Source organism: Phocoena sinus, chromosome 13 (assembly GCF_008692025.1).
Source record: "Phocoena sinus isolate mPhoSin1 chromosome 13, mPhoSin1.pri, whole genome shotgun sequence".
NCBI classification, from domain to species: Eukaryota; Metazoa; Chordata; class Mammalia; order Artiodactyla; family Phocoenidae; genus Phocoena; species Phocoena sinus.
The window spans coordinates 35,495,197-35,521,929 of NC_045775.1; the positions used below are offsets into that span (position 1 = coordinate 35,495,197).

The window sequence follows — 26,733 nt, forward strand, 5'->3', positions numbered from 1 at the left end:
TCACAACCACTTGGCCTTAACTGCAAGTTCTTCTTTCTTTTCTACTGATTTCAGATTAGAAGAAGAGACCACTGCTAGAGCAATGCCCAAGGGGGGCAGGGGAGAGATATCTCAAGAAAGCAAAGTAAGTCCAAGTGTTTGTTATCTAAAACTTCAGGTTAATTTTGGCATATTGAGAACTAGCTTGTCATACCCCACAGATGGAGGATCGTAAACATGAGCAAAAGGGCGAATTGTAGTATTAAGCGCTAGCTAGCGTAGCTAAGGGAGTGGCGAGGAGCACGGGCTCTGGGACCAGATCGCCTGGTTCAAATCCTGGCCTCATCACTTCCTAGCAGTATGACCTAGGGCACATTTCTAAACTTCCCACTGCCCAGCTTTCCCTCTCTGGAGGATGGAGGATGGGAATGATGTTAGGGACCTCAGAGTGTTGTCATGATGATTAAATGTATCAGTGTGCATTAAGTCCTAAAACAGTGTCTGGCCCATAGTAAATACCTGCTAATTATTATCACTCATCATTAATTATATGGAAAAAAATCAGAGCAAAGATGATAGGCACCAAGAAGCAACACAGCACAACGGATATCCCACTGTGCCAAAAATCTTATCTGTCTGGTGCTCCACTGTATTTCTATCGTGCCGGACACACAATCACGCTTACAGTAATTATCTATTGAGTAAATGAGTAAACGAATCAACCCCTGACTCCTTAACGAATCACTTTTTGACTGCGGACACATTCTGCTTACTCCTTCTGGACCCTGACTTTTCCATCTCCAAAGAAAGTTACCAACACCTGCCACTTGCTACTTCAAAGTGATGATCATCAGTATAAAGGAAAAAGCAAATCATTTCAAACTTACTGAAGGGATATCAAAAGTCAATGACTTTTAAAACCAATGTTCCTGGGCTTCCCTGATGGCACAGTGGTTAAGAATCTGCCTGCCAATGCAGGGGACACAGGTTCGAGCCCTGGTCCGGGAAGATCCCACATGCCGCGGAGCAACGAAGTCCATGCACCACAACTACTGAGCCTGTGCTCTAGAGCCCGCGAGCCACAACTACTGAAGCCCGCGTGCCGAGAGCTCCAGAGCCCATGCTCCGCAACAGGAGAAGCCACTGCAATGAGAAGCCCACGCACTGCAACGAAGAGTAGCCCCCACTCGCCACAACTAGAGAAAGCCCGTGCACAGCAATGAAGACCCAACGCAGCCAAAAATAAATAAATTTATTAAAAAAACCCCCAAAACAAAAACCCCAATGTTCTTTTGTTATTGAGTACCTATGAACACAGTCAATAATACTGAAAGGATCCTCTAATACCCTGAGTCCTGAAGTCCTCTGACTCCAGTTGGCCAGGGGGAATGTGCAGACGTCGTGCTAGGCCCTAAGAGATGGCTGTTCAGACCTCAGTGTGCAGAGGCACTACCTGGGGGAAACTGCTGACTTTTAGATGTGTATGGGACACGCAGAAGGAGTTGTCCAACAGAAAGTTGAATCTATGATTCTGTACAAGTTCTAGATCTAGGACTGACTCATCAATGTATGTGAGTTGCCAGCCAGGTGAGGACTGTACATGTAAGGTGAAAAAAGAAAAGAGTGGAGGGCAGGACAAAGAGGTGCACCAACATTTAGGAGGCAGCATGAGGAATGGGCCCTGAAAGAGGAGGAAGAAGCAATGGCCAAACAAGGCCACAGAGGAAGAGCATCCTGGAGAAGCCAGTGTGCAAGAGTGTCAAATAGCAGAGGAAGATTCAGAAAGATAAAGACTGAAAAGCATCCAGTGGCTTTTGTAATGAAGAGGTCACTACTATTTCACGTTTGTCAGTGAAGCTTCAGTGAAGTGGTGGAAGAAGCATCCAGGCTGCAGTGGTTTAAGGAAGGAATAAGAGGGGAGGAAATGGAGACTGTAAACACAGAAAACCTTTTCCAAGAGTCTGGCTATAAAACAAAGGAGAGAGCTATGGTAGTAGGGAGAGTGGGTGTCTCCACGGAGACAGTCCATGCCTGATGGCTTCTATTTTCTCTTGCAATTAAGAGGTGATGAGAGTAGGGCCTTGGGTTATGGCAATGACACAAAGTAGGCCCTCAGCAAATACATTTAATGGATGGATGACCTAGTGACGAAGAGCGCTCACAAAATAAAGTGAAAGACAAGAATAAATGGTGAAGGAGAGAGTAGCTGTCGCTGTGTGGAGGGGAGGCAAGACAGGCAGTCAAGAGTCTCAATGTTCAAGGTGAGTGAGGAAAATAAGGCCCAAAGGGAAAAAGTCAAAGGGTATGAGGGTGAATGATCTGGTGCAGCTGATGTGACTAATGCAGGTTGTTTTAACAAGAAGATGATAAATAGACTGGTAAGGGTCAAGGCCCAGAGGAGAGGGAGGAAAAAAACTGCGTCGATCAGAGAAAGATAATCAAAACATGGTATGTCGTGAATTTTTCTTGTCTCATTTTAAGCCTACTGTAATTCTTCTTTACCTTCATACCCTCTTCCCTAATTCAGATTTTTCTGCCTAAAGAGAAAAACATACAGTTTTGATTCTAAAATGTTCCCTACCAGGTAGGAGAAGATGACTTCATATTAGCTGGCATTTGGGGCTTGGTACTCTCAAATCTTCAATTCAGCATTAAAAATGCCTGCTGAGCATCTTGGCTACATTTTTGAGAAAATAATTAAGTTTAAGGAAATAAAGGCTCCTTAAGGAAAAATATTATTAAAATATTTTAAAATTTAAATATTATTACATTTATAATAATTTTCCCGTTACTCTTCATTATTTCCATAAGACTTGGAAATGCAACACTTGGAGTAAATACTGTTCTTAATTAAAGTTTACCAAAGATTCACCGTGGACCGTTTCTTCTGCTAAGTAGCAAACCATTTATTTTGTGAATTTCCTGGGTCATCCTTGATTCAAGTGGAAACAAAGTTCTTTAGGATAACTTTCAAGTTATGAATCATAAAACTCTGCCACAGTCTTCTGCTTGTTAGAGCCCACTGTCTGCAGAATGAACAGTATGACTTTCCTCTCTTAAGAGCTGCTAACCAACATGGGAGATTTCTTAAAGTCTTCAGGATGGTAAACTGAATTCCCACGTTCTTTTCCTGCCTTGCTACTAGGAAAACCTCCTGAATTTCTCCAACCCACCAGTGCTCCTCCCCTTGTTTACAGGACCTTGGTCCTTAGTGTATCTGCCATACAATTAAGTGGTTCATATACAGTATGTCAGGTTCACAGCATGGGTTTTATCTTACTAGCTAGATCATAAGTTCTTCAAGGATGAAAAACCTTTTTCCTTTACTTTGCTTCTTATCCAAGACCTCATGCTAGCTAGGTATACAATGGATGTTTAACAACTACTTAGTTAATCTATTAACTGATTGGATTCTAAGTTTGAGAGTGAATGGCAGCAATAGGCCATGGATTATCATCATTGTCAGAAATTTCACCTAAGAACGAGGCTGTCTACAGATCACTTGTTCTAACATGACCTGAACTGGCCTACTGAAGTAACAGATAACACTGCAGAAAAGCTGGTCCTTACAAGTTTTGTTTTTCTAGCTTGCTTTGTCAATGCATTCCATTAAGAGGTGAACTCCTCATTCCTTTTGCTCAAAAACATATTCAGAAAATGGTCTTAAAGAGATCTGGCACCAGAGATTAAGTTGGCCAGGCCCCCCTCTAGGAACTGAGAGATAAAAATCGGTGACAGATGTCAGAGGTATCTTTTTATGCCAGAACTCTTCGCAAAAAAGCCACACGATGCAGAAAACATGATTTCATTCCACACACTGAACCTCAGGTACCCCTGGGTAGAATCTGGAAATTCAGAAGGCCGTAAGCAAAAAAGCCCTCCAAATAAAGCACTAGCTAGGCAGGGCCATGGTAAAAAGGAGACCAAGTAGATAGCTGCCCAAACTGTGATTTCACCAGCATTGGGAAACACCTTCCGATCTCTGCTTTTGGGTCCTCCCTTATGTAAGGCCTAAAATTCCATCACCTAGATTCCTCACTTTATTTCAAAATGTGTATCTGTGTAACACAACAAACAGCCCCAAGGAGGGTAATGACTAGGGTCATTTACATGTCTGTATGAAAGGAAGGAGTAGGCACAGGTTTGGCTTATAGGCAAAGGGGAGAACTGAGCACTCAAAAAAGCCCTGAGTGGAACTGAACATCTGCACCTTGACAATCTTGCTCAAGGCCTGGCCTGGTATCAAAGTCATATCACTAAAACCAGAGGTCAGGGTTTCTACACGTTAATGGAATGGCAGGTCCCTTTTTTTCACCCAACCATTGTTAGCAGATCAGAATGGTATAGGGAGACTCCTAACCTTTAATCCCATTCTCTAAGGGTCATGGAATTTACCAGTAACCACAGGACAGGTGGAGTTCTGAACCTCTAGGATGGCCAGGCAGGAGGAAGTGCTGTAGTAACAGCACCAGGAAAGCCCTATTCTCAAATATTTTTACTTGTAATGGGCTAGGACTGGCAACTCCTTTATTCTTTCTACAGGCATCTCTGTTTGACGTTTGGACAACAAAGAGTTATCTATTTTAATCATTCTTCAGAAAAGCATCTCTGACTTTTCTCAAAGACTCAGATGTTCCTTGTACTTGTCAGAAAACAAATGTGGCTTAAGCCAACATCTGAAATGGAGAAAAATATAGCAACCACCAAAAAATGATAATTAAATTAATAAGGAATGCTTTTCAGACAAAACATCCCATAGGCCAAAAAAATGTTTTCAGAACTACAGAGAACAAAGTTATAGAAGTTACTGAGAAGCTAAATTTAAGTGGATTAACTGCTGAAGGGTACCATGTAGGGGCAGACCACTGTGACCTGTGGGCCATGAGCAGTATGGCACCCCAACTGGTAGGTGGAGGAACCCATGAATGACAGAGTATCTTTTGATTCCAGAACTCTTCTCAAAAAAGCCACACGATGCAGAAAACATGATTTCATTCCACACACTGAACCTCAGGTACCCCTAAGGGGTACCTGAATAAAAATGTACAAATATGTGTTACAGGTTTAGGGGCAGGTTTATCATTTCACTGCACATTTAGAATCTACAGCCAGGTTGTTCAGCTATTCTAAAATAAGACACCTCAAAAAGATGCCTTGATGGTCATCTGGCCCCACCTCAGATGCACTGCAGAAATCTAAAAAATATACACAACATATGATCAGTTTTCCTTGATGACATTCAATGACCAGCAGCTCAGTATTATGGAAATCTGTTCGTTCTCTTGATGCAGAATGTTAGCTCTCACAAAATTCTTCCTTATATTAAAATCTGAAATCTACCTCTTACTTTCCCATTGGGAGCACAAGAGAGAAATGATGTGCCTTCTGTCATACGGCTGCCTCTCAAATATGTAAAGACCATTACCATGTTGCCTCTAACTAGTCTTTTCCAGTCTAACTATTTCCAGATGTTTAGCTTCCTCCTCATCTTGGTCACCTTCTCTGGATAAATATTAGTTTATCAGTGACCCTCCTAAAATGGGAAGCCCACAGCATAATAACATAATAGCAGAATGATGTGGGTTTAGTCTGACCAGCAGAGTTCAGGGGGATTATAGCCTTCACTACCTAGAAGCAGCAACTGTGTCATACTGCTTCCTCAGGGCTCACCAGGAAATCCCATTCCCCAAGATTTTTTCATAAAATCTGCTATGAAGCCGACAGCTCTCATTCTATATGTATGTAATTTTGACTTCTCTTTACAAAATCAGAACATGATATATATCTCTATTAAATGTTATCTTGATAGTCTCAGCCCATCAATCCAGTCTTCCAAGGCTACTTTGAAATCATATTTTTCAATTATGGACTATATTAGACATATCAAATAAAAAAGAGTAGAGAGAATAATATAACAGCCATTTGCCCCAAACCCAGCTTAAGAACACATCACAAATAAAACAAGCTCCTAGTATATGCTTCCTTAATTTTATCCCCTCCTTCCCTGCTTCATAAAGGTAACGGCTACTAGCCTGAATTTGTGTCTGTCTCTCCCATGCTTAAAGACTATTTTGAATGGGAGTCCACCACCAGTTATATCTCTCTTATATGCAAACCTAATAAGCACGCAATCTAGTCTGTCTTCATTTTAAGTAAGTAATTCAAACGCTGAATAAAGCAGCATTGGCCTCATCTATCAGACTCCTAATCCCATCAAAACAATGAGGTGACTCAGGCATGACTAATTCTTAGGGAATCCTTACTAGCTCTCAGCAAATAAAGTATGAAGCACTTGCAAGTAATACATTGAATGATCCAGTCTAAAACAATATCAACACAATTGTTTGGTCACTGATAAAAATATGCCTTTTCCTCTCTCTTTTGAAATCTTTCTGCAAGCTCCGAGGATAACATTCCCATGCCACACATCCCCCAAATTACTGACTTGGCTCTAGGCTAACTTGTACCTGAGGCTGTAAGTTATCTGGGTCCGAGGACTTGCCTTTATCCACAAGAGACAGTGTTCTTTTTCTATCACCTCACCTACATCTGGTTTCAGGGCCTTCCTTCCAGTTTACTGGCAAAGACAATGCTGAAGCAGGAGTTAAAAAAAGTCTGCCCTCTATCACCTTATACCATCAAGCCCTTCCTCTCTCTAGAATTTTTCTTAACCAACAAACTAAGGGGCTTTTATCTGCTATTTTGTAGTCAGGATTATCCCCATTATACAGACTCGACAGCCTGAAGCACTAAGGGGCCCACTTTTTCGTGCCACATTAATCAGGAGGCTTTCCCCCACGTATTTTGGCTTGTTTATAATTCTATGACCTCCCTCCTCCTCTTATCAATTCAGGCTCCTCTCATTTGGCTCTAAAGCCTGCAGCACGGTAGCTGCAAGGTGGACCTCCAGATCCCTTGACTGGATAGCAGTCAGGGGAGAGGAGGTCAGAGTCCAGGAAGGTCTCAGGTCATAGGCTCATAAGGCCAGAGAGGACCCTGGGTAATGTCCAATATCTTAATTTGATAGAAAAGGAAACCGAGGGTGTGACCTTCAGAGAGGTGAAGTCAAAATAAAAGCAAATGTCAGAGCTCACATTAGAGCATAAGATTCCTCAAAGGGCAGGTAAAACAGAAAACCCAGCTGAGCCTCCTTTCTACATAATCAGTAACCAGTGGGATATGAAATATGGCTCCAATACTGTAAGACCAGGAGTCCCTTAAGTACTTCATAGATACACAGATCTGCTAAGACACAGTGTCTCATTTCACAGTTAGTTTCGTTTTTAGGTTAATAATTCAGCCTCTGTGCCCAAACCTGGGCTACGCAGAGAAAGGTACCAAAAATGAAAAACTGAAAAAATCCATAGCTGCTTCTCCATGGAAAGAGATTAAGATTTATTTGGAGGGAATAAGTATTGAGCATATAAATTACAATATGATTCAGTAATGATGACTAGTAAGATAAGAGATTTAAATTAATGCTATAGCTATTCAGAGGGAGAGAGGATTAAGAGCTGGGGTGGAGAGAAAGGGAGGTGGGTATGCCTTCTTTCCCAGCAGTGTCTCAACAGCCCTCTGCCTGATTTCTTTCTCTATAAAGCAAATCCTGCCTTCTACTTATCACAAGGATTCTGGGAAGACAGAACAGATAGAAATGTGCAACCTTGGAGGAAAGTTCCTGGTATTATAATCACAAATGAAGGTAGAAGCCAACTACTGTCTACTGCAAAAACCCCAACTCTACACGATGGCAAGGAAGATCTTTCAACTTCATAACCTGGGTAAGGAGTAAGGTGATAATTCTTGCATTATGCAACTTTCAAGGAAAATAAAACAAGAGTCAATATTATTTTCCAATATCATAGGCTTAAAAGGCCTAAGTCTTAGTTTTTGTACTCCCTACCCCTCCCTTCTTAAGACTGGTACAATCAAAAGGTTCCATGAAATATTTAAAAAATACATAAAATGCGTATTTTCCAATTTTTGTTTTGATTGTTGACTAGATGTTTCAATATCGCAACTAAAACAGTTTCCATTGCATACATAGGTCGCTATGGGTGATTTCCACTGCCACGTGTTTAATTAAGATTGTATGGTTATTTGTACCTCAAAATTTTTCACAAAACAGAAAGGCAGATTTCACTGAAAATTTACCTAAAGTGAACAAGGACTGAAATGATTTGGAGAAAAACATACCAAAAGTCATTTGCAATGAAAATAAGTCAAAAAGGGGGGAGGTTGGGGAGATCCTTTTAAAAGCATCCCAGAGTGAACAAAAGGCAGTAGAGGGATTTAATCCGATGCGGAGACCTCAGTTATCTGCAATAGAAGGCACTTTTTGCCTCACACACACAGGTACCACACTGGTCAAGCATCACAGCTAGTGAATAAGTGGCAGAGCTTAGAAAGAACCAAGTCTCTTGAGTCCAGGGCCTTTGTTCTGTTCAGGATTGCCGAGGTTTGAGGCATTTTTGGTTTCCTACAGCTCGTCAATTCAAACTTGAAGCTTGCTTGTGAAAGGGAATTCCAAGGTGTGTGTCCAGAGATATTCTGGTCTCTAGAAAGCCCCGGACACGTGGGCACTAGTGAACTGTAATCAGGGAGCTAGTCAGGGTCCCTTTTAAAGCATGCGTCACTCTGCTCTGTGGTGTCTGAACTGAAGGGGGTGAACGGCCTTAAACTGAAGGCATCATCTCTGCATGGAAGAGGGCTGTGTATCTGGATCCAGCACAGCATTAGGCACATAAAATACACTCGATTTGAAAAAACCTTGTAAACAAAACACTGGGATTAACATGATCATTTCTGTTCCAAGATGATGCAACAAATCATAGCTGTGCGCACACATAACTGTGGAATATCCACATCAGAAGCTTCTAAGATTTAAGTTAACAAAGAAAGGCAACAGAGATATAAGCTTGGATTCCCAAATGTGGAATAAGGGACAAAGGTACAAATAATACTTCCTAACACCTCACAGAGAGGAAGGAAATGGCAGGTAAGTATATGTAAATCAAAAGGAAATAAAAAGCTGTCATCAGGGCTTTTATTTTTTTTTTAATCTTTTTGCGGTACGCGGGCCGCTCACTGTTGTGGCCTCTCCCATTGCGGAGCACAGGCTCTGGACGCGCAGGCTCAGCGGCCATGGCTCACGGGCCCAGCCGCTCCGCGGCATGTGGGATCTTCCCGGACCGGGGCACGAACCTGTGTCCCTTGCATCGGCAAGCGGACTCTCAACCACTGCGCCACCAGGGAAGCCCTCATCAGGGCTTTTAATCTTCTCATTGTATCTTCTCACTTAATCTTCTCATTGTAGCAACCTCTGTGCTACTCCCACTAGCTGAAAAATTTTGCTTTAGCTAAACTCAAGAGTATCCAAGAGCCTGATTAGAGCTCTTCCAAGTACGTAAATTAATACTAGCAATGCCACAAAAATAAAACACTGCCCATCCACTTGTGCATATATCCGTCTTTTCAGCCATTATCCCAAGTCAACACAGCCTAAACTTTACCATGATTAGAACCACAAACACTGCCTGGATTGGCAGGTTTTTATGATCAATCTTTCACTTTCTTCATGAATAATTTTCTCAGAAGTATTTTAAATCTAATGTGTATAGTTTTACCAAATTCGCTATTTAAAAAAATCTTTTTATATAGTTCATCTCTCTGGTGGGGTGAAAACACTGGGATTAAATTTGAGATAGCACAGAGTAGCACAGAGGTTGCTCTGACTGTGCTGAAGTGAATCAGTTGTACAATGAGCAGATTAAAAGCCCTGATGAGGGCTTCCCTGGTGGCGCACAAGGTTGTCCTGGCAGTAGGTTGATGAAACCCAAAACTGGGTTTTCTAACTCTAAATCTAGGATCTTTCTACTTTCTTTTCAAGAAAGAAAAGCCAGGCTTCTTCTATCCCAGGCCACAGACTGGCCCCAACTACCCCAAGCAATGATCCCACAGATGTAAGCCTGAGAGAAAGCCTGCACCCAATCAAGCCACTGCCACCATTGGAAAAGCAAGGTCAGGAGCAGACCCCACTGCAAGTGGGGCATGACTTCTACATCGTGAAAATAGCCTGCACTTGGATCCACTGCCTAGATACAGGCTCCTAATCGCTCCTAGTTGCATAAATTTCAGGGCCCTTGGGGCTACTCAGTGTAGCCAAAACTCTTAACTACACAAAAGGGAGTTGGATATTTTGGTGTAATAGAAAGAGGATACCCAACACTCTTGACAAGCCCTACAGTCTTGGGTTCATATTCCAACTCTATAACTGAGTTGCTTTCTGAACCTCAGTTTCCTCAACAGGTAAAGAGAGGTGTAACACCTCCTCTCAGAGTCATCGTTAAGCAAAACGTCCAGTTCAGTGCCTGGCAAACAGTGGAGACTCAATAAGGTTGGTCTACTTCCTACTGAATTCTCTGCTCAGAATATTTTCTTGCTTGTTCTCTGAATTCCTGGGTCAAAAGCTACTTCTGATAAACCTCCCGAATAGCCTAACCAAGTTCCAAGTATAGTTTATTAAAATCACCTCTCTGTATGTGTGTGGTTCTGATAATGTTTGATATCTCAAATTTAATCTTGCTACTCAATGTGTGATCTGCAGACCAGCAGCCTCAGCATTACCTAGAAGTCTGTGTGAAATGCAGAATCTCAGGCCCCGCCCCAGACCTACTGAATCAGAATTTATGAGATCCCCAAGTGATATGTTTACATCTTAAAGTTTGAGGAACACTGCCTATAACATACTTGGACATTCAATAAACCAGAGCCTACGGACACTCTAAGGAATCCGCTATGGCATTTTTGCTGCTGGTGGTGCTCTATGAATCTTTATTCAAGTAGAAAGCAACCACTGATTAAGGCATTTTCACTGGAAGGACAGGAGAACTGTACATTTCTTTCTTTGTGTTTCTGAGTTAAGAAAAAGAAGATGCACTAAGTACATTAGCCTTAAGGCAATATTTAAATCTCCTATGTCCACGTGATCTTTGTATATGTAATAAGTGCTCTGAGTATAATTAGTAACATGAGCTTTCTGATTATACGTAAACTAATAAATAACAGGAAGGATACTTTCAACATAGTAACTTCTGGTTTCTAGGATGTAACACCTATCAGATTGATTAGAAATAAGCTTCCACAGGGCTTCCCTGGTGGCGCAGTGGTTGACAGTCCGCCTGCCGATGCAGGGGATGCGGGTTCGTGCCCCAGTCCGGGAGGATCCCACATGCCGCGGAGCGGCTGGGCCCGTGAGCCATGGCCGCTGAGCCTGCACGCCCGGACCCTGTGCTTTGCAACGGGAGAGGCCACAACAGTGAGAGGCCCGCGTACCGCAAAAAAAAAAAGAAAAAGAAAAAGAAATAAGCTTCCACAAATTGGATGTTCTCAACACAGGACGATAAAGTTCTAAAGCGTGCCTTTGTTTCTAATGTACACTGTGATTCTGTATATGTGCCTCCCCCAACCATCAACTTTCTGAATTATTTTTTAGTTCTTTCCAGCTATATGTGAAAGTACAATTTTTAAATGCTCCTGAAAGTTAAATTTATGACCCAAATTCCTAAAATGAATCACCAAATGCTGGATACGGGAGGCTGGTAACTCTGTGTATCAGGAAACAAAAACCAATCTGAGTGAGTCATCTCTGTGATCACAGATAACACAGCCACAGCCAGGGCTTGGCGCAAACAAATGGCTACAGCAATCACACACCAGAATCTTGTGTTTAATGGTTTCTCACATTAAAATGCATCAGTCAGCTCTGTGAAACCAGGAAGTGGAACCCAGGACACCACATAAATAACAAGTACACTCTCTTGAGTTGGTTATATTTTATCCTTCTGCTGTATTTCATTTTTTGGTAGATACATAAAAATGAAGGTACTGTTTTGTCAAGAGGTAAGCAGAAAGGTAAAGCTAACTAATATCACAGGCTTTCTGAAATATTTCACAAGAAAATTTCAATACCTTTTGGAGGCCTGTTTATTGAGGCCTTTGATCCAAAATGAAAAAGGTGATCAGAAGCTGGCAAATGCCTCAAAAAAATGTAACAGGAGGAAGTGGTAATAGGCTGTAGAAGCAGAAAAGCCTGTTATCATTTGATTCCATGTGTAATCTTTATGCATGGCTTTTTCTCAGGTACTCCAAGCTTGAAGGGGAAGATGAGTGGGAAGTGAACTCGTGCTACACAGCATTGCCATCTAGATGTTGCCCCTTGCAACCACCAGCAAACTCCTCCAGAGTGAAGGACCAGGTGTCCTCTTGAACCCCTGGACAGGGGATATATGCCAGAACTGAGCCTGCCCCATGCTGGCCAGGCTCAACACAGGGATAATGCAAACACCCAGGCTATGTTTATCAAAAGGGGGTATCTCCTATCAACACCACACACCCATTAGCAGGCAGGACTCCCAGAAAACACTACTTAAACAGGAGACATGAGCTCCTAAACCCACCATCTGAAACACTGGAGACCAGTTGGGGGCAATGGCAATAATCCCAGGCCCCTGTCTTCACAAGAACCCTCCCAGAGTAAAAAAAAAAAAAAAAAAAAAAAATCTATAATTTCTGAAATAGGAACAGGATTAAATAGCCCCATAAAGCCCCCATGCCCACTCCCATTATTTCCATGAGGCATACACTACCTCATAATGAAGGGAATAAAAGGTGCCATGCTGAGAGCAGAACAGGTGCCATCCATCGGGGAAGGGTAGAGCCTCCCCAACACCAAAAGTAAGAGAAACATGCTGGGATGATGGTTTAGTTCTCCTGTATCACTGAAAAAAGAAAAAAATTATTGTACATAAAAGATAGGCAAGGCACTATCTTCAAACGTTTTTCTCATTAAATAATTATGTATTGATATATAACGTGAGACTATGATCAGCAATAATTTTCCTTTTTGCGTTTTTTCCTCCATTCACTTCATATTCTCTTAGTGTGTAAATGAGGGAGAAACTGGCAAAGCCGTGGATTGGGCTTTTGCACAGGATTCTCTTCTCAAAGCATATTATTCGGTAATTCGAGTCTGCTGTTTTGATTTCAGCTGTTCAGACATTAGAGAGGTGTTTATTCCAGAGTACGAAATGTGAAACTTTTAACATCCAAATGTACTTAGGAAAGCGTGGACAGTCACTTACTAGGGCCAGAAAAGCCTGTCTGCACAAATTACTAATGTGAGGAAATGGATCATAAACAGAAGTAAAATTCACTGATGCGATTTTATTTTCTCATTACAGACAATTGGTATAAATTCATGCCAAGTGCAAAAACTGCTAAAAGAATAAAATGGTCCATGCTCTAAGATGTCCATTCTAAAAATTATACTACCAGCCACAGAATGTGATTGAAAAGACAATGGTGAACTTTTTTATCTGCTCTGATCAGACTGGAAGCCCTCTTAATAGCATTATTTTGTGTTTCCAGGGTCACTGGCCATCTTCACTCAAGTAGAATAGTACCATTTCTGATCACAAGTGACCAGATTAGTCAGCTGCAACAGGCCAGTGATAAAAAAAATGACAGGTGTGTGTTAAAGCAAACTCAATATGTAAACACACAGATTTTGAATATAAGAGGAAGAAAATGATTCTTAGAAGAAATCACCATGTGCTTCTAAAAAGCTAACTCCTATAAAACACTAAAAACTTTAAAAATAGGATTTTTAAAATGTAAAATATAATATAAAACCCCGATTTTATACAACCTTTCAGGTACATATCTACTACAGAGTGTCAGGCAACATGATGTATTTAATAAAGAAGGACTTTAAAAAAATCCATCTATGTTTACAAGGAAGGAGCTGATTAAAAATTGCTGCCTGGAGGGAAAAATCTTGAAGTAATTCACATCCTTGATTTCACTTTGCCCCACCCTATTCTCTCCTTACCTGTCCACGGTATTGGCTACAGTTTCCAACTGTTTGAGAAGAAAGGGATAGAGTTCGGGGAAACGAGAGAAAAATTCACTCCCTGTCATCCTGTGGAGAGAGAAAAATAGATAAATTACTATCATTTATTCCTTCTGATTTGATAATAAAGCCTTTTAATTTATTTTTTAAAGAATGACAACAAAGATCATTTGAAGATTTAATGAAATAAAGTTAAGAACAAAACTCACATCTGAAGAATTTAACAATCAACAGAAACAAGAGATTTAATTTGGATTTTGGAAATGCTCTTAACGCATGGAATTTTATCTCAAAATTTAAGATTACATACACTTACAAGTATTTAATATTAACTTCTGACAGGGAAGAAGTATGCAATTTGTAAAAATGCCAAGTTTCCACAATTGATTTGGACTCTGAGTATAGTCAGCACCTGGTGGACTGAGACTGACTCAGCTTCAGTAGTAAGGGCAAATGTAAAACGAGGTTTCTCGAAGTCGGCACCAATGGCAGCTTGGATGAGCTCCTCTTTGTTGTGGAGGCGGTCCTGTGCATTGTAGAGGGTTTAGCAGCCTCCATAGCTTCTACCCACTAGATGCCAGTAGCTCAACACCTCCTCCTCCCACCAGCTGACAACCAAAAATATCTCTGGACATTGCCAAATGTACCCTGAGAGGGAAAAAAAGGTTCCTAGCTGAGACCCACTGGTCTGGAGCATGGTTATCAGAAGACATGGCATGTGAAGCTCTGGGGCGCCAATCTGAGAGGGCTACTTTTTCCCTCTTTATAAATACTGCCCCCTGAACTCTGACAAGATTCTGAAAATAGGTCCTCCAACTGTACAACCGACAAAAAAGCTCAAGCTAAACATAGCGTTTGGTGTTAAGTACTGTCTCCAAAACTATTAAAGAATTACTCTGAAGGGGTAACATAAATATTCCCCAACTTGCCCTTCTTAGCAACTCTAGATGCATGCTCCTATTAATGAAGACCCCAAATATCATTGTTTAAAAATTGGGGTGTATTTCACACACAGTGGAATGCTCAAACCTTAAGTGTACCATTCGATCAATTTTCACAAATGCATACACTCATGTAATCCAACCCTATGAAGCCTCAGTAATTTTCCATCATCCCAGAAAGTTCCCTTGTGCCCCTTTCCCAGTCAATTCTGAATCCCCAAAGCAACCATGATTTGATTTCTATCACCACAATTTGGTTTTGTCTAATCCAGAATTTCATATAAATGTAATAATGCATTACATAACTTTTTGTGTCTGGCTTTTTTCACTCAGCATAAAGCTTATGAGATTCATTCATGTTATTCAACATATCAATAGTTTGATTCTTTTTGAATATACAAGGTTGTTTATCCATTCTTCTCTTGACAGACAGGGACTGTTTCCGTTTGTTGGCTTTCATGAATAAAGCTGCTATGAACATTCTTACACAAGGTTTTTTGTGGACATATGTTTTAATTCTTCTTAGAAAACTGACTGTTTTCCAAAATAGTTATAGCATTTTACACTCCCAACAACAAATAAGCATTCTAGTGGCTCTATATCCCTTCCAACATTTGCTGTTGTCTTTTTTTTCATTTTAGCCATCCTTGTGGGTATGTAGTGGTATTTCCCCATTATTTTGGAGAGAAGTGATTACTTTTGTTTGTTGCATACTTTTAAAACCTTACCACGTTATAAATTTTCTTTTATACCTATTTCATATTCAGTAAGATCAAATTTTTTAAAAAGTCCTTACTCTATCCCTTACTTTATCCCTTATTCTATCCTTACTTTATCCTCAATAAATAAGTTACAGATTTATTGAACATTTACTGGACATTTTATGTTAAATAAGCTCATATCCTTTTGGTACTTATTAGATATTTTTATGGAAAAAATTAATAAATATTATAAGAAACACACTAGACTGCCCAGTGCCTCTCCTCATAGAAAACTATGCAAAAGTATCTTAGCTTTCTCTTATAAAAAATTCAGTGCATTAAGTACTTACCTTTCATTTGATTTTTTCCCCCAACAAATATGCATATTACATATACTGCTGTGCACCTTGATTTTTCTTCATCTAAACTATATCTACCAAGTCATTCAATATCAGGCACCCTGAACTATTTCTTTCCATTTAATGGCTGCAGAGTAAACCACATTATGGTTGAGTGTAACTGATTTAATCCCTAATGGTTAGGGCTTTGGGTTGTTACCAGTCTCTTGCTGTTACAAAGGATAACATGTATAAATTTCATCGTTAATAAATCGCAAACCTGGGCTTTGCAAGGTCAATGTTTTATTGAGGGGGAAGACAAAACAATTCCACTACAGGCTATGTTACATTCCTTACCACCTCCAAGCAAAACTGGTCAAGAATATCAGCTTCCATTTTTAGTAGTCACTTAAAAATAAAACTTAAGAGTTCAGTACTGGGATCCCTGAGTACATTTGCTCATACAGAACATCTCCATCTACACAACAAAGCCTGGTGGATACCTCTTCTCAAGGAATCAGTCACTAATTTCCAGGGGAGTAAGTCATTCCTTAATGGCCTGATTATCTCTTGGGGGAATAAGAAAGACAAGCATTCTCACTTAAGTAGACCATATGGTTGTTATCACCATCATCTATTAATTGCCTCGATAAATAACTGGCTCTGCTGACCATGATAATGCCAGAGAAAAGGGCTGAGGAGCTACTATTCTAAAATTAAAGCTTTTTTTTTTTTTTTGGCTGCACCGTGCAGCTTGCAGGATCTTAGCTCCCCAACCAGGGATTGAACCCAGGACTTCATGACAAGAAAGTAGAAAACATAGGATGACATACGATTTTTTAGAAATCTGAATGCCAGACTAGATAGATTCACCTGTCTTACAGGCACTGAAAGTATCTGAATAGGAGAGAGAGGTGACAAGAGCAGACAGACTAGAGAGAGTAGAAATGTGGTGACCCCATGGACATTCACTAAATGTGTACCTTTTCACCTCAACTACAGCATTAATATCTATAGGCATCTATACCTCCCTGCATCTCTCTTGATACACAGCACAATACTATGTACATGCTGGTTGACTGGTAAATATTTTGGCAATGAATGAATAAGTAATATTAGCCAGAGAGGAAAAAAAAAATTCTAATATAGTTGACCTCAAACCTATGCCTTATGCCTTTTTTCTTCTCTCAGTGACTGGTACCCACCCAACTGACACTTAACTACTCACCCAACCTGCCAAGCCTGAAACTCCCAGTACACCCAGTCAACAGGCAAATCTTGCTACTTCTACCTCCAGGGTATCTGTTGAGTCTATTTCCCACCATCCCCACTACTTACAAGTCTGACCACCATTATTTCTTGCCTAGATGCTATGTCAGCCTCTCACTTGATCTCTTTGCCTCACATCTTCCCCCTCTGTAACTCTCTGTTGTGATAAGAATTCTCTCTTTAAAATACAAAGCTAATCATGCCACATTAGGAGATTAATGGCTCCCTACTGCTTTTTGGACAGTCTAAACTCTTTAGCCTGATTTTCAAAGTTCTGCTTAATCTGACTCACTTGTCCAGCTATCTCTTGCCTCTCCACCTTCAAACCCAGCCATGCAGAGTTTCTTTTGGTTCTATCAACATTACATGCTCTTTCTAGTCTCCAGATGTAGGCAAATATACTTTCTGCGAGGAATACGTCTGCCCTCCCCCACCCCAGACTAACTCCAAATAATCCTTCAATTTGAGGCTTAGGCCAGCTTCTTCCAGGACACCTTCCCTGATGGCGCAAATGTGGGTTAGGTGCCTAACACTGGTCTTACACTATAATCTACAACCTCCCCATATATAGCAGTTCATACATAGAACTTCCAATTTACTTATTTCTCCCACTGATTACACGTTCTGCACAGGCAGAGACTAACTATATCTATCTTATTTCTCCATATTATCTCAGGTACTAAGTATGACGCTCAGTTCACAGCTGGTGCTTAATAAACAGTTGCTGAGTGAATGAAGCTAGACGAAAGAGTCCTTGACAAAGTCAAGGAGAAAAGGAATTATGACTAAGATGGTAACAAATTAATAATTTCTTAAAGTGCATCCTTAGCTATATCTAAGGACATTCAGAATCATCATCTGAATTAATAAACTGAGTACCTTGCCAGGGCTCGAAATGTTCTTAAACACAAATATACAAAGCTCATCTCCCTGGTTTGCAAACTGTTTGATTCTAGCTCCCCCAAATAAGCCAACAGGCTGATATGTTACCTCCCCGATATAGCAAGCCCTGGGGGTAAATTCACCAGTGACAGGCATTTCAAACCTGTTTATCTACGTGGCCAAAAACTAGCCCAGCAACCTTACAGGAAACAAGAGAAATGATAAGAAGGAAAAACTGAACCTCTGTAAGTTCAAGCTCCTAGGAAGACAAAGGAGACCAGCAAAAACTCTGAATGGGATAAAACAGACAGACACAGGAGAAAACAAACAAGCCAGGATAGAGAGTGAGAATAAGCAGCTTCAACCTTGGAACTGTCAGACTACACAAAAGGTGAGTTATTCCCTATCCCACCAGGTAAGAATTATGCAGACACAACCGATGAGAGGCTCTTGGGGGAAACACAGAAGCTGCTTGAAGAAATCCACTTGCCTTGCACCAAGAATAAGGTGTCAGGAGCACAGAGTGGCTGTGATCTCCACCAAGGCGCTCCTTGGTCTGCCATGTTCAGTGCTGGACTCCCCCAGAGCCCAGCTGGGGCCGAGAACAGAGTAGGCTAGCAAGAGAGGTTTACTGAATGAAAGAAAATGCTTGCCCGGCACCATTTTGTTTTATTTCAAAAAGCGATTTTAAACACATTCCAGCACTTCTTATTTATCAAGAAAAAATTAGATAATAAAGAACACTGCAAAGAAAAACCTAAAATTCACCACAAACACACTACCCAAAGATAGCTACCAGTCTGTTTTGAGGTCTGTCTATACCTTTCTCCTCCTTACATACTGCTCAATAATCTGTTTCTTACACTTCACAATATATCAAGGACACTGTTCCATTATCAATCTGAACCCATTTTAAGGTAGTAGCCTCTGTGTGGTATGCTCTCTGTGCCTCTCCTATGCTTGAACATAGGTTTGGGGCACTAATCCAGACACCATCCAGAACAACTCATCCCGTCTTGGCTAAGCTGTGTGGGGAGAGCAGTCCTAATCCAGCCACATTCAGTGCTGCCCTTTTGTCTGCACATTCCACATCTAATCTTGGTAATGCCAAGAGAGTCTAGCTTTTGAGAGCATCTGAGCTTTGGTCATTTTGGTAGTCTGTGAATCCACCCTGCCATCTAACAGCCTAGAGGAACCTTCAATTGAATCAAGCTTCTATTTCTCTTAGAGAGCTGTATCCTAAGATCGGCCATATATATGAAAAGTTGAAATGCCGGAAGCACGTGCTTCTGAGTTTCACAAAAGTATCAGGATGAAAACTATCAAGCAAAGAAATGAAGCACTTGGGGAAACGTGTTAAAAGTAAAAATAAGGCATATCCACCCCCAATTCCTACATACATACCCCCTATCATTCTCAATCATCTCAGGAACAGGGATCAACAGAGTAATAATGTACAAAGGTATAAAAAGAGAAAGCTAGCAAGGGCAAGCAAAAACATGCAGGAGTAAGGAAGTACATAGTAAGTAGCAGCAAAGGCAGAGTTTGTGCCTGGTTTTAAAAAAAACGGGACTTAATTCACAGGCCATGGAGAAAACACCATAAAACTGGTCATTAGATGGAAACAAATGATGAAGGCACAAGCCTGGAGGTTTTCAGTCTGTATTTGAAATGGGAACCCAATAAACTATTAAAACCTAGCTACTCCCCAGATTCTGGCCTATAAATCCACCCCAGAGGAGAGAAATCACCTAAGGGCCTATGTCCCCTTGCCATGGTGATTGCTGATAAAAACAGCAAGCTCATCTTAAGAAAAACAGTGCTCCCAAATGCAAACAAACCTACAAAGAAGACAAAGCACACACAAACACATTTCAAAGGATGATCAAATGCAAACTCATAAAATAGAAACAACTAATAAAAAAGAAATCTGGATTTGGACTCCCACCAGGAGAACCATGTCTGACTCCATTTCTAGAATCGTCTCTCTACCTCTGACTGGGGCTGACACCAGAATTTCTCCCTAGAGTACTAATAATTAAGCAAGAATAAGTGACGGGATAAAAGGGATGTCAGGGGTCCCAGGGTCAGAATCTTATACCCAAGAAGCACTTGTAATCACTGTGATGGGTCCACCAGGAAGTCCTGTTACTAAATTTCAGGCAAATGGTATAGGAAGTTAAAGGAAAGGCATCTTTTTCAGGGCCTCCGTTCTAAGGGTACTGACTCTGACCATGTCTCCTGCCAGTCTCATCTCCCTTCTTAACCTCTGTAGATAGCCATGAAATTCTTGGCCACATCGCACGTTTTTCTAATCCTTCCCTTCAGGAACTGCTTTTCGGGTGGAGAATCTTCCAAATCACAAAACCAGCCATCACTATACTCTACCCAGGGAGGGAAGTTAAAGGTCTTGGTTCTGGAAGTGCCCTGCCCTTCCCCATGTGAAATCACTAGCCAGGAGTGAGCTGGGAAATAACAGTTCCACTCCTTACCCAGCCAGCTGGTCAGTAAGCGTGCATCTCTTGAATTCTTCATGTGGGCAAGGTCCCATCCTAGCAGCTTATATTGGATTTTTTTTATAACAGAAATTTTTTTCTTAGAAAATGTTTCTAACTGAATCTCCTTACATATAAAATCTCAGAATCAGTCTATCTGGGTTAATTCAATAATCATTTTCGAAACAGTTTGTGGTAGACTGTTTCCAAAGATGGCCGACAACAGTTCCTACTGCCCTATATGTGCAGGCCTCCATCCCTTCAGGAGGTAGGGTCTATCTCCTTTCCCCTGGACTCTAGTCTAGCCCTGTGCCTTCTCTGATCAAAAGGAGGTAGTGGAAGTGCCTTAGGCTCCACGAAGCAAGGCAGCTTCTGTATTCACTGTCTTGAGGATGTGACTACTCTGCTAGAGAGGCCCCTCTAGCCCCCCGCCCCCAGGTGACATCTCAGATGAATGCTTCCACTTGAGTGATCCCAGATGACACCACACAGTAAAGAACCACCCAGCTGAACCCAGCCAACCCACAGAATTGTGAGAAATAAAAAACTGTTGTTGGGCTTCCCTGGTGGCGCAGTGGTTGAGATTGAGAGTCTGCCTGCAGGGGACATGGGTTTGTGTCCCGGTCTGGGAAGATCCCACATGCCGCGGAGTGGCTGGGCCCATGAGCCATGGCCACTGAGCCTGCGCGTCCAGAGCCTGTGCTCCGCAACGGGAGAGGTCACAACAGTGAGAGGCCTGTGTACCACACAAAAAAACAAAAAAAAACCTGTTGTTATTTTAAGCCACTAAATTTGGGGATGTTTGTTATGCAGCAATAGGTAACTGAAGCACAGTTATAACATTCAAGGCACTGAGTTATACTCTGTGGAAAAGGTAATATGCTAAATAAAAGGGACCCTGATAACAAGGAACCCATAATTTAACTCTCACAGCTCTGGAGGCCAGAAATCTGAAATCAGTATCAACAGTCCAAAATCAAAGAGTCAGTGGGGCACCTCCAGAGACTCTAGGGGAGAATACAATCCTTAACCTCTTCTAGTTTTGGGTGGCTGCTGGCATTCTTTGCCTGTAGCTCCATTACTCCAATCGCTGCCTCTGTGGTCACACTGCTTTCTCTTCTGTCTCTCAAATCTCCCCTGCCTCCCTCTTATCAGTGATTACATTATCCCAACCAAATAATCCAAGATAATCTCCCCATCAAAAGATCCTTAATTTAATCACATCTCCAAAGACCCCCTTTGCTTACAAGGTAACATTTACAGGTTCTGGGGGGGGGCCATTATCTGCCTAGCACAACTGTGGAAACATAAAGGTTAAGTCACTAAGGGCAAGAATGAACATAACTGGTTTATTCCAAGCCAGCTGTTTTCCAAATCTTTAAAGCTATGGACCACTTTTTTCAACTATAATCTCAATATTTAAAACTTAAAAAAAAAAAACAAAAAACCAACAACAAACTAGAACTGTTCTGGTTGAAGCAGGGCTGAGGTGAGGGATCATCAGTTTGGCCTCCATCTTATCCTTTGCAACCACAGGCTCTGATACACCTATGTGAGCTCAAGAGTCACAGTTTAGAGAGTGAAGGCTTCGGAAGACAAAGTGAAACTCAGACAGCTGTCCACACACCCTACCTCTTTACTTCCTTATTCCCATCTTTTCAAACCTCTCTAGTTCAAAAAGCATACTCCATCTGTCCCTACAATAATGATTTCATCTTTTTCATAACATTAATAGTTACTGCTGTTCATTAAAACATGTTCCAAGTCTGTCTCCTCTTACTAGGAGGTTAGATCCTTGAGACTAAAAATTGTTATTTCATCTCTAACCTCAACACCTAGAATGGTGCTAGTACATGGAACACTCAGTAAATATCTGCTGGCTTCTTACTGTTTTCTTAGAACTCCCTCCACAAATCTTGCCCCAGAAAAGGATGGGCTGTCTTCTTTTCAACCATAGGGGTCCATTCCCCAACAGTCTGACTCTAAAAATATATACAGGATTAAAAAACTCTTATTTGGTAATTCTAAAGAGTATCATACAGGTATTAAAACCCTAGTCAAGCAAATGCACTAAACATGCAAACAGTTCAAACAGTGCTGAACTGGCCTCATTCTCATCCAAAATTCCAGCAAGAAATCACCTAGAAATTTCTTTTTTACTCATTAACAGTTAATAGACTAATTTAGCAAAAGGTCCAATATTTCAGAATAAAAGCTTTTTGGTTTCTATCCCTGTAATGCTTTCATTCAATTAATTTTTTCAAGCTCCTACTCTAAACCTTATAGACATTTTCATTAAGGCTAATATCAATTTGCCAATTCTTATTATGAAAGCGAGGGGAAGGTGCCAACAAGAGTTCCAGACTTCAAGGAAAATATTAGAATGAGAAGGACCCTCAGAGAGGTCTAGTACTCTAATCGCTTAATCTTCCAGATGAGGAAACCAGTGCCCAGAAGAATTACGTGAGTCTCCCAAGATCAAAATACAAGCTGGGGGGAAAGTGCACAACTAGAACCCAATTGCCTTGTTTCCCAATCTAGCCACTAGACTTTTCAGGGTTTCTATTACACAGGTAATCCAACCATCCTGTGCCAGGCATCTGCTTAACGAGCAGAGGACACTATGGCCCAGATAGGCCAGTTTTCAAAGGAGTTCATGTCCTCATTATTGGATCAGATAGCGATCTCTCCACTGCTGTCAATCAGCCCTGGTCAACTTAGATTAAGATTCCCTACCTGAGCTTCCACTTCCATACACTGAGCCTGGCCCACCCACTGACTTTAAAGGGAATAGATGAGCAGGCAACCCGCCAGCTCAACTAAACTTCAAAAATCTATCCATCTGCTCTTACAAAGCATTTTCAGAGATCAATGGACCACAGACATTCCATTTGATCTAATAGTCTCAAGTCTCTTCTATATTCAAATTAAGAAAATCTTACTAATACACTACAACACTTAACCACTCTCGCCACCACAGCCGCCCCCCCCCCCCAAAAAAAACTAAAAACAAAAATACAAAGGAAAAAAACCCTCTAAATCTCATGCAAATCAAACCAGAAAAGAGAGTGTATATGCTTGTTCTTATTCAGGCTCAAGGCTTCCTTCTCCCTAGTGAGTCCATGTTTTTTTGTAAGTTTATACTCAGGCCAAGGCTTATTTACAAGGAAAAAAACAAAAACAGAAAAACCAAGGAGTCACCAGGCAAATGTTACATTCCCAATAAATACACAACACTGTCCGTAATGAGGTATGATGTGATGTCTGATGTACATTTCCCCAAATTCACAGCTAGAAGAAATAAGACTCAGAAATCAAAGTGTGATTTCTTCTGCTGTATGGAAAAGAGTCTCCACTTAGTGGATGTCCATCTTAGACTGCAGGATTTAGTCTTCTCTCTGAACAACTGCCTGGAAGTAATCAAAAAAATGGGATAATTTTCAACAGATTGGCTGGATCTCCAGACGAAGAGGAAAAGCCAGCGTTTGGCAGAGTTGTGAAAAAGAACATTTTGGACATCTTCGCCATTTATTTTTTGGAGAGCCAGAAAACTAATCTGGAATAAGTATAACTCATTATTGTTATTATTATTTAAAACCCTAACCTCTGGCTTCTGGGTTTGGCAGCTGGAAGCATGTTGGTTTCTGTAGAAATGCAAATGAAATTTATTAAATTAGACATTCCAGGATCAGGGTTCTTGTTTGGTATTCTCACGAATGCTGTTTTTTTAAAGTACTCTCAAGTAAGTAGGCTGCCATCTCTTCACAGACCCTGGAAAGCCATCTGCTTGGCCCTGAGAGCAGCCTGTACATTGAGATCACACAGAGGCAGACTTTCAACACGGCTGGGAGCCATTCCCTTCCATGCGTGTTTCCCCTTAACAGCCAGACCCCAAATCCTTCAAAGGCTGAGGCTGTGTTTGCTACTTCAACTGTATCTCCTACAGCACCTAGGAGAAGAGACAGACATAGCATGCACTGCTTACATTTTCAAAAATAAATTAAGGAATAAATCATGTCTCTTTTCTTCCCCTCTTTTTAGTTATATTCTATTAATTATCAATATAATTAATATACACTCATTTAAAAAACCCTAGACAATATACAGATGAGTAAGTAGTAAAAGAAATTTCACAGTGGCCCATTCTAGACCTTTTCTATACATGTATAAAAACATTGAAATTAAACATATGATACACACAGTTGTTTTGGAGGATTGGCAAACATAGGTGTGTGTGTTAAATACTGTTCAGCAACTCGCTTTTTAAAAAGTATTTAGGTGCTTTACTCATTTATGTTCGGTAAGTAGAGAAAAATCAAGTTTTCCTTGTCCTTAATTTTAAAAAATGTTTTGAATAAAAGTATATTCTTATTATTTTATCTCTGTATTTGATCGATAATCTAGCTGACTACAAAATAAAAGGAAATCATACTCCATCAGAATGTTGAGGGTATCTCTCATATCTTCTAAGCCTTTTGCCATTTTGATCCTTAATTCTCCACATGTGAACTGTTTTTTTTTTTTTTAAACTCTACAAAATTTTAGAAATTCCATGATGATGTGTCTTGGTGTGGATCATTTTTCATTCACTGTACTAGAATTTGTACCCTTTAGTTCTAGGAAATTTTCCTGTGCTATTTCTTTGACAATTTCCTGCCCTCACTTTGCTCTGCTCTCCCTTTTGAACTCAAATTTAAGTTGGATATTGAACCGCCTGAAATAAACTTCTAATTTTCACATTTTTTTTTCCCACATTCCATCTCTCTTGATCTCTTTAGTTTTTGCCCCTGAAAGGGTTCTTTTACTCCGTCTTCCATCCTATGTTTTGAAATTTTTATTTGGGCTATCATATTTTCTTAATTTCCTACAGCTCCCTCCCTCTCTCCCTTCTTTCCTTCCCTTTTCTTTCTTCTCTTCTTCCTTCCTTCCTTTTTTTTGGCTGCACCACACAGCATGCTGGATCTTAGGGAACTTCCCCGACAAGAGATCGAACTCATGCCCCCTGCGGTGGAAGCGAGGAGTCCTAACCACTGGACTGCCGGGGAAGGCCCCTTACAAGTGCTTTCTTATTCAGATGGCTCTTTTAAAAATACCATCCTGTTCTTATTTCATGTAATCAATTTTATCCCATTTCCCTGAGAGTGTTAATTTACCTTTTTTTCATTTTAAGCTTTCTTCTGGTCCCTATATCTGCTTCTATTCAATTCCTTTTTTGTTTGTTTTTTAATCTCTATTCTTCTTCTAATATTGATTATAAATTTTAGGTGGCGGCTGTTTCTTGGAATGACTGTGGTACTTGCCTCCCTGTTGCACAAACACACACATTCCAATGCAAAGAATAATTCTATCTGTTAAAAACACGAAGTTCCATAATGTGTCAAACAGGGTTTAGAAAACAGGCCAACAAGAAGGCGGCACAATGAAGACCACCCTGAACAAGCAATACAGCAGAAAGGCATTTTATTCAAAGGATGGTTTCTGGTTTTCTTCTCTCTGTAGAAGCTTTTCATCATGTGAATCTAAAGAGCACCATTCTAAATGCAAAATGTTCTACATAAAACATTTTCCCCTTCTTTCCAATTTGGCTATGACTCTAAAGAAACAGAGACACAATAGTTACTAAGGAGGCAGGAAATCCTTCCAGTTAACCAACTTTTACATACTGTTCCTTATGGTCAAAATGGTGACCACACTGTGGTAACTCTTTTTGACTTTATGACCTTATTACTAAGACCGCCAATTACAGTCATCGTTATTTGAGCAGAGGAACTGCTTGAATGCCAAAAGACTACTCTACAGTACTATTTAACCTTTCCCAACAGAGACTTATTGAAAATGGGAGCTTGGTAAAATGTTTCACCTAACCTTGCAAAGATACTTCCCAGTAAATATTTGAAGTATATAAATACCTCCAAGTCAAGTCTTAAAAATGCGTAAAACTCACAAATGTTAAGCCAAATATCCATCTTAATTATATAATCACATTGAAAGTAAAATAATGCCATGAGTTCAGACAAAGGTAAAAATATGACACATAAACTAAGGCAGTTGAAATATTACTTATCTGCCTATATTAAGCCTATTTTCAAAGGCAAAATATTTTTACATAATATGCACAACATTTTATTTTAGAAAAGACTTCTACTACATCATGGATTAAAATTTGAAACTGTGTTCCATAGATTATTTATTCTGTGGTGGAGTGGAAATGAGGAA

At 40.5% G+C, this 26,733-nt stretch overlaps 1 protein-coding gene across 5 annotated transcripts in view; it reads right to left on the reverse strand.

Moving 5' to 3' along the window:
* Window positions 1-26,733, reverse strand: part of THADA (THADA armadillo repeat containing) — a 314,598-nt gene that overhangs the window by 165,291 nt on the left and 122,574 nt on the right. For 4 of the 5 annotated variants that reach the window (XM_032652726.1, XM_032652725.1, XM_032652728.1 and 1 more), the window contains 2 exons: window positions 13,871-13,960; window positions 12,627-12,758 (listed from right to left, as the gene is read on the reverse strand). In XM_032652726.1, coding sequence (XP_032508617.1) covers window positions 12,627-12,758; window positions 13,871-13,960 — 222 coding nt within the window. Of the gene's footprint in view, window positions 1-11,704; window positions 12,252-12,626; window positions 12,759-13,870; window positions 13,961-26,733 lie in introns of those variants that run through there. The other variant, XM_032652730.1, reaches the window with a different exon arrangement.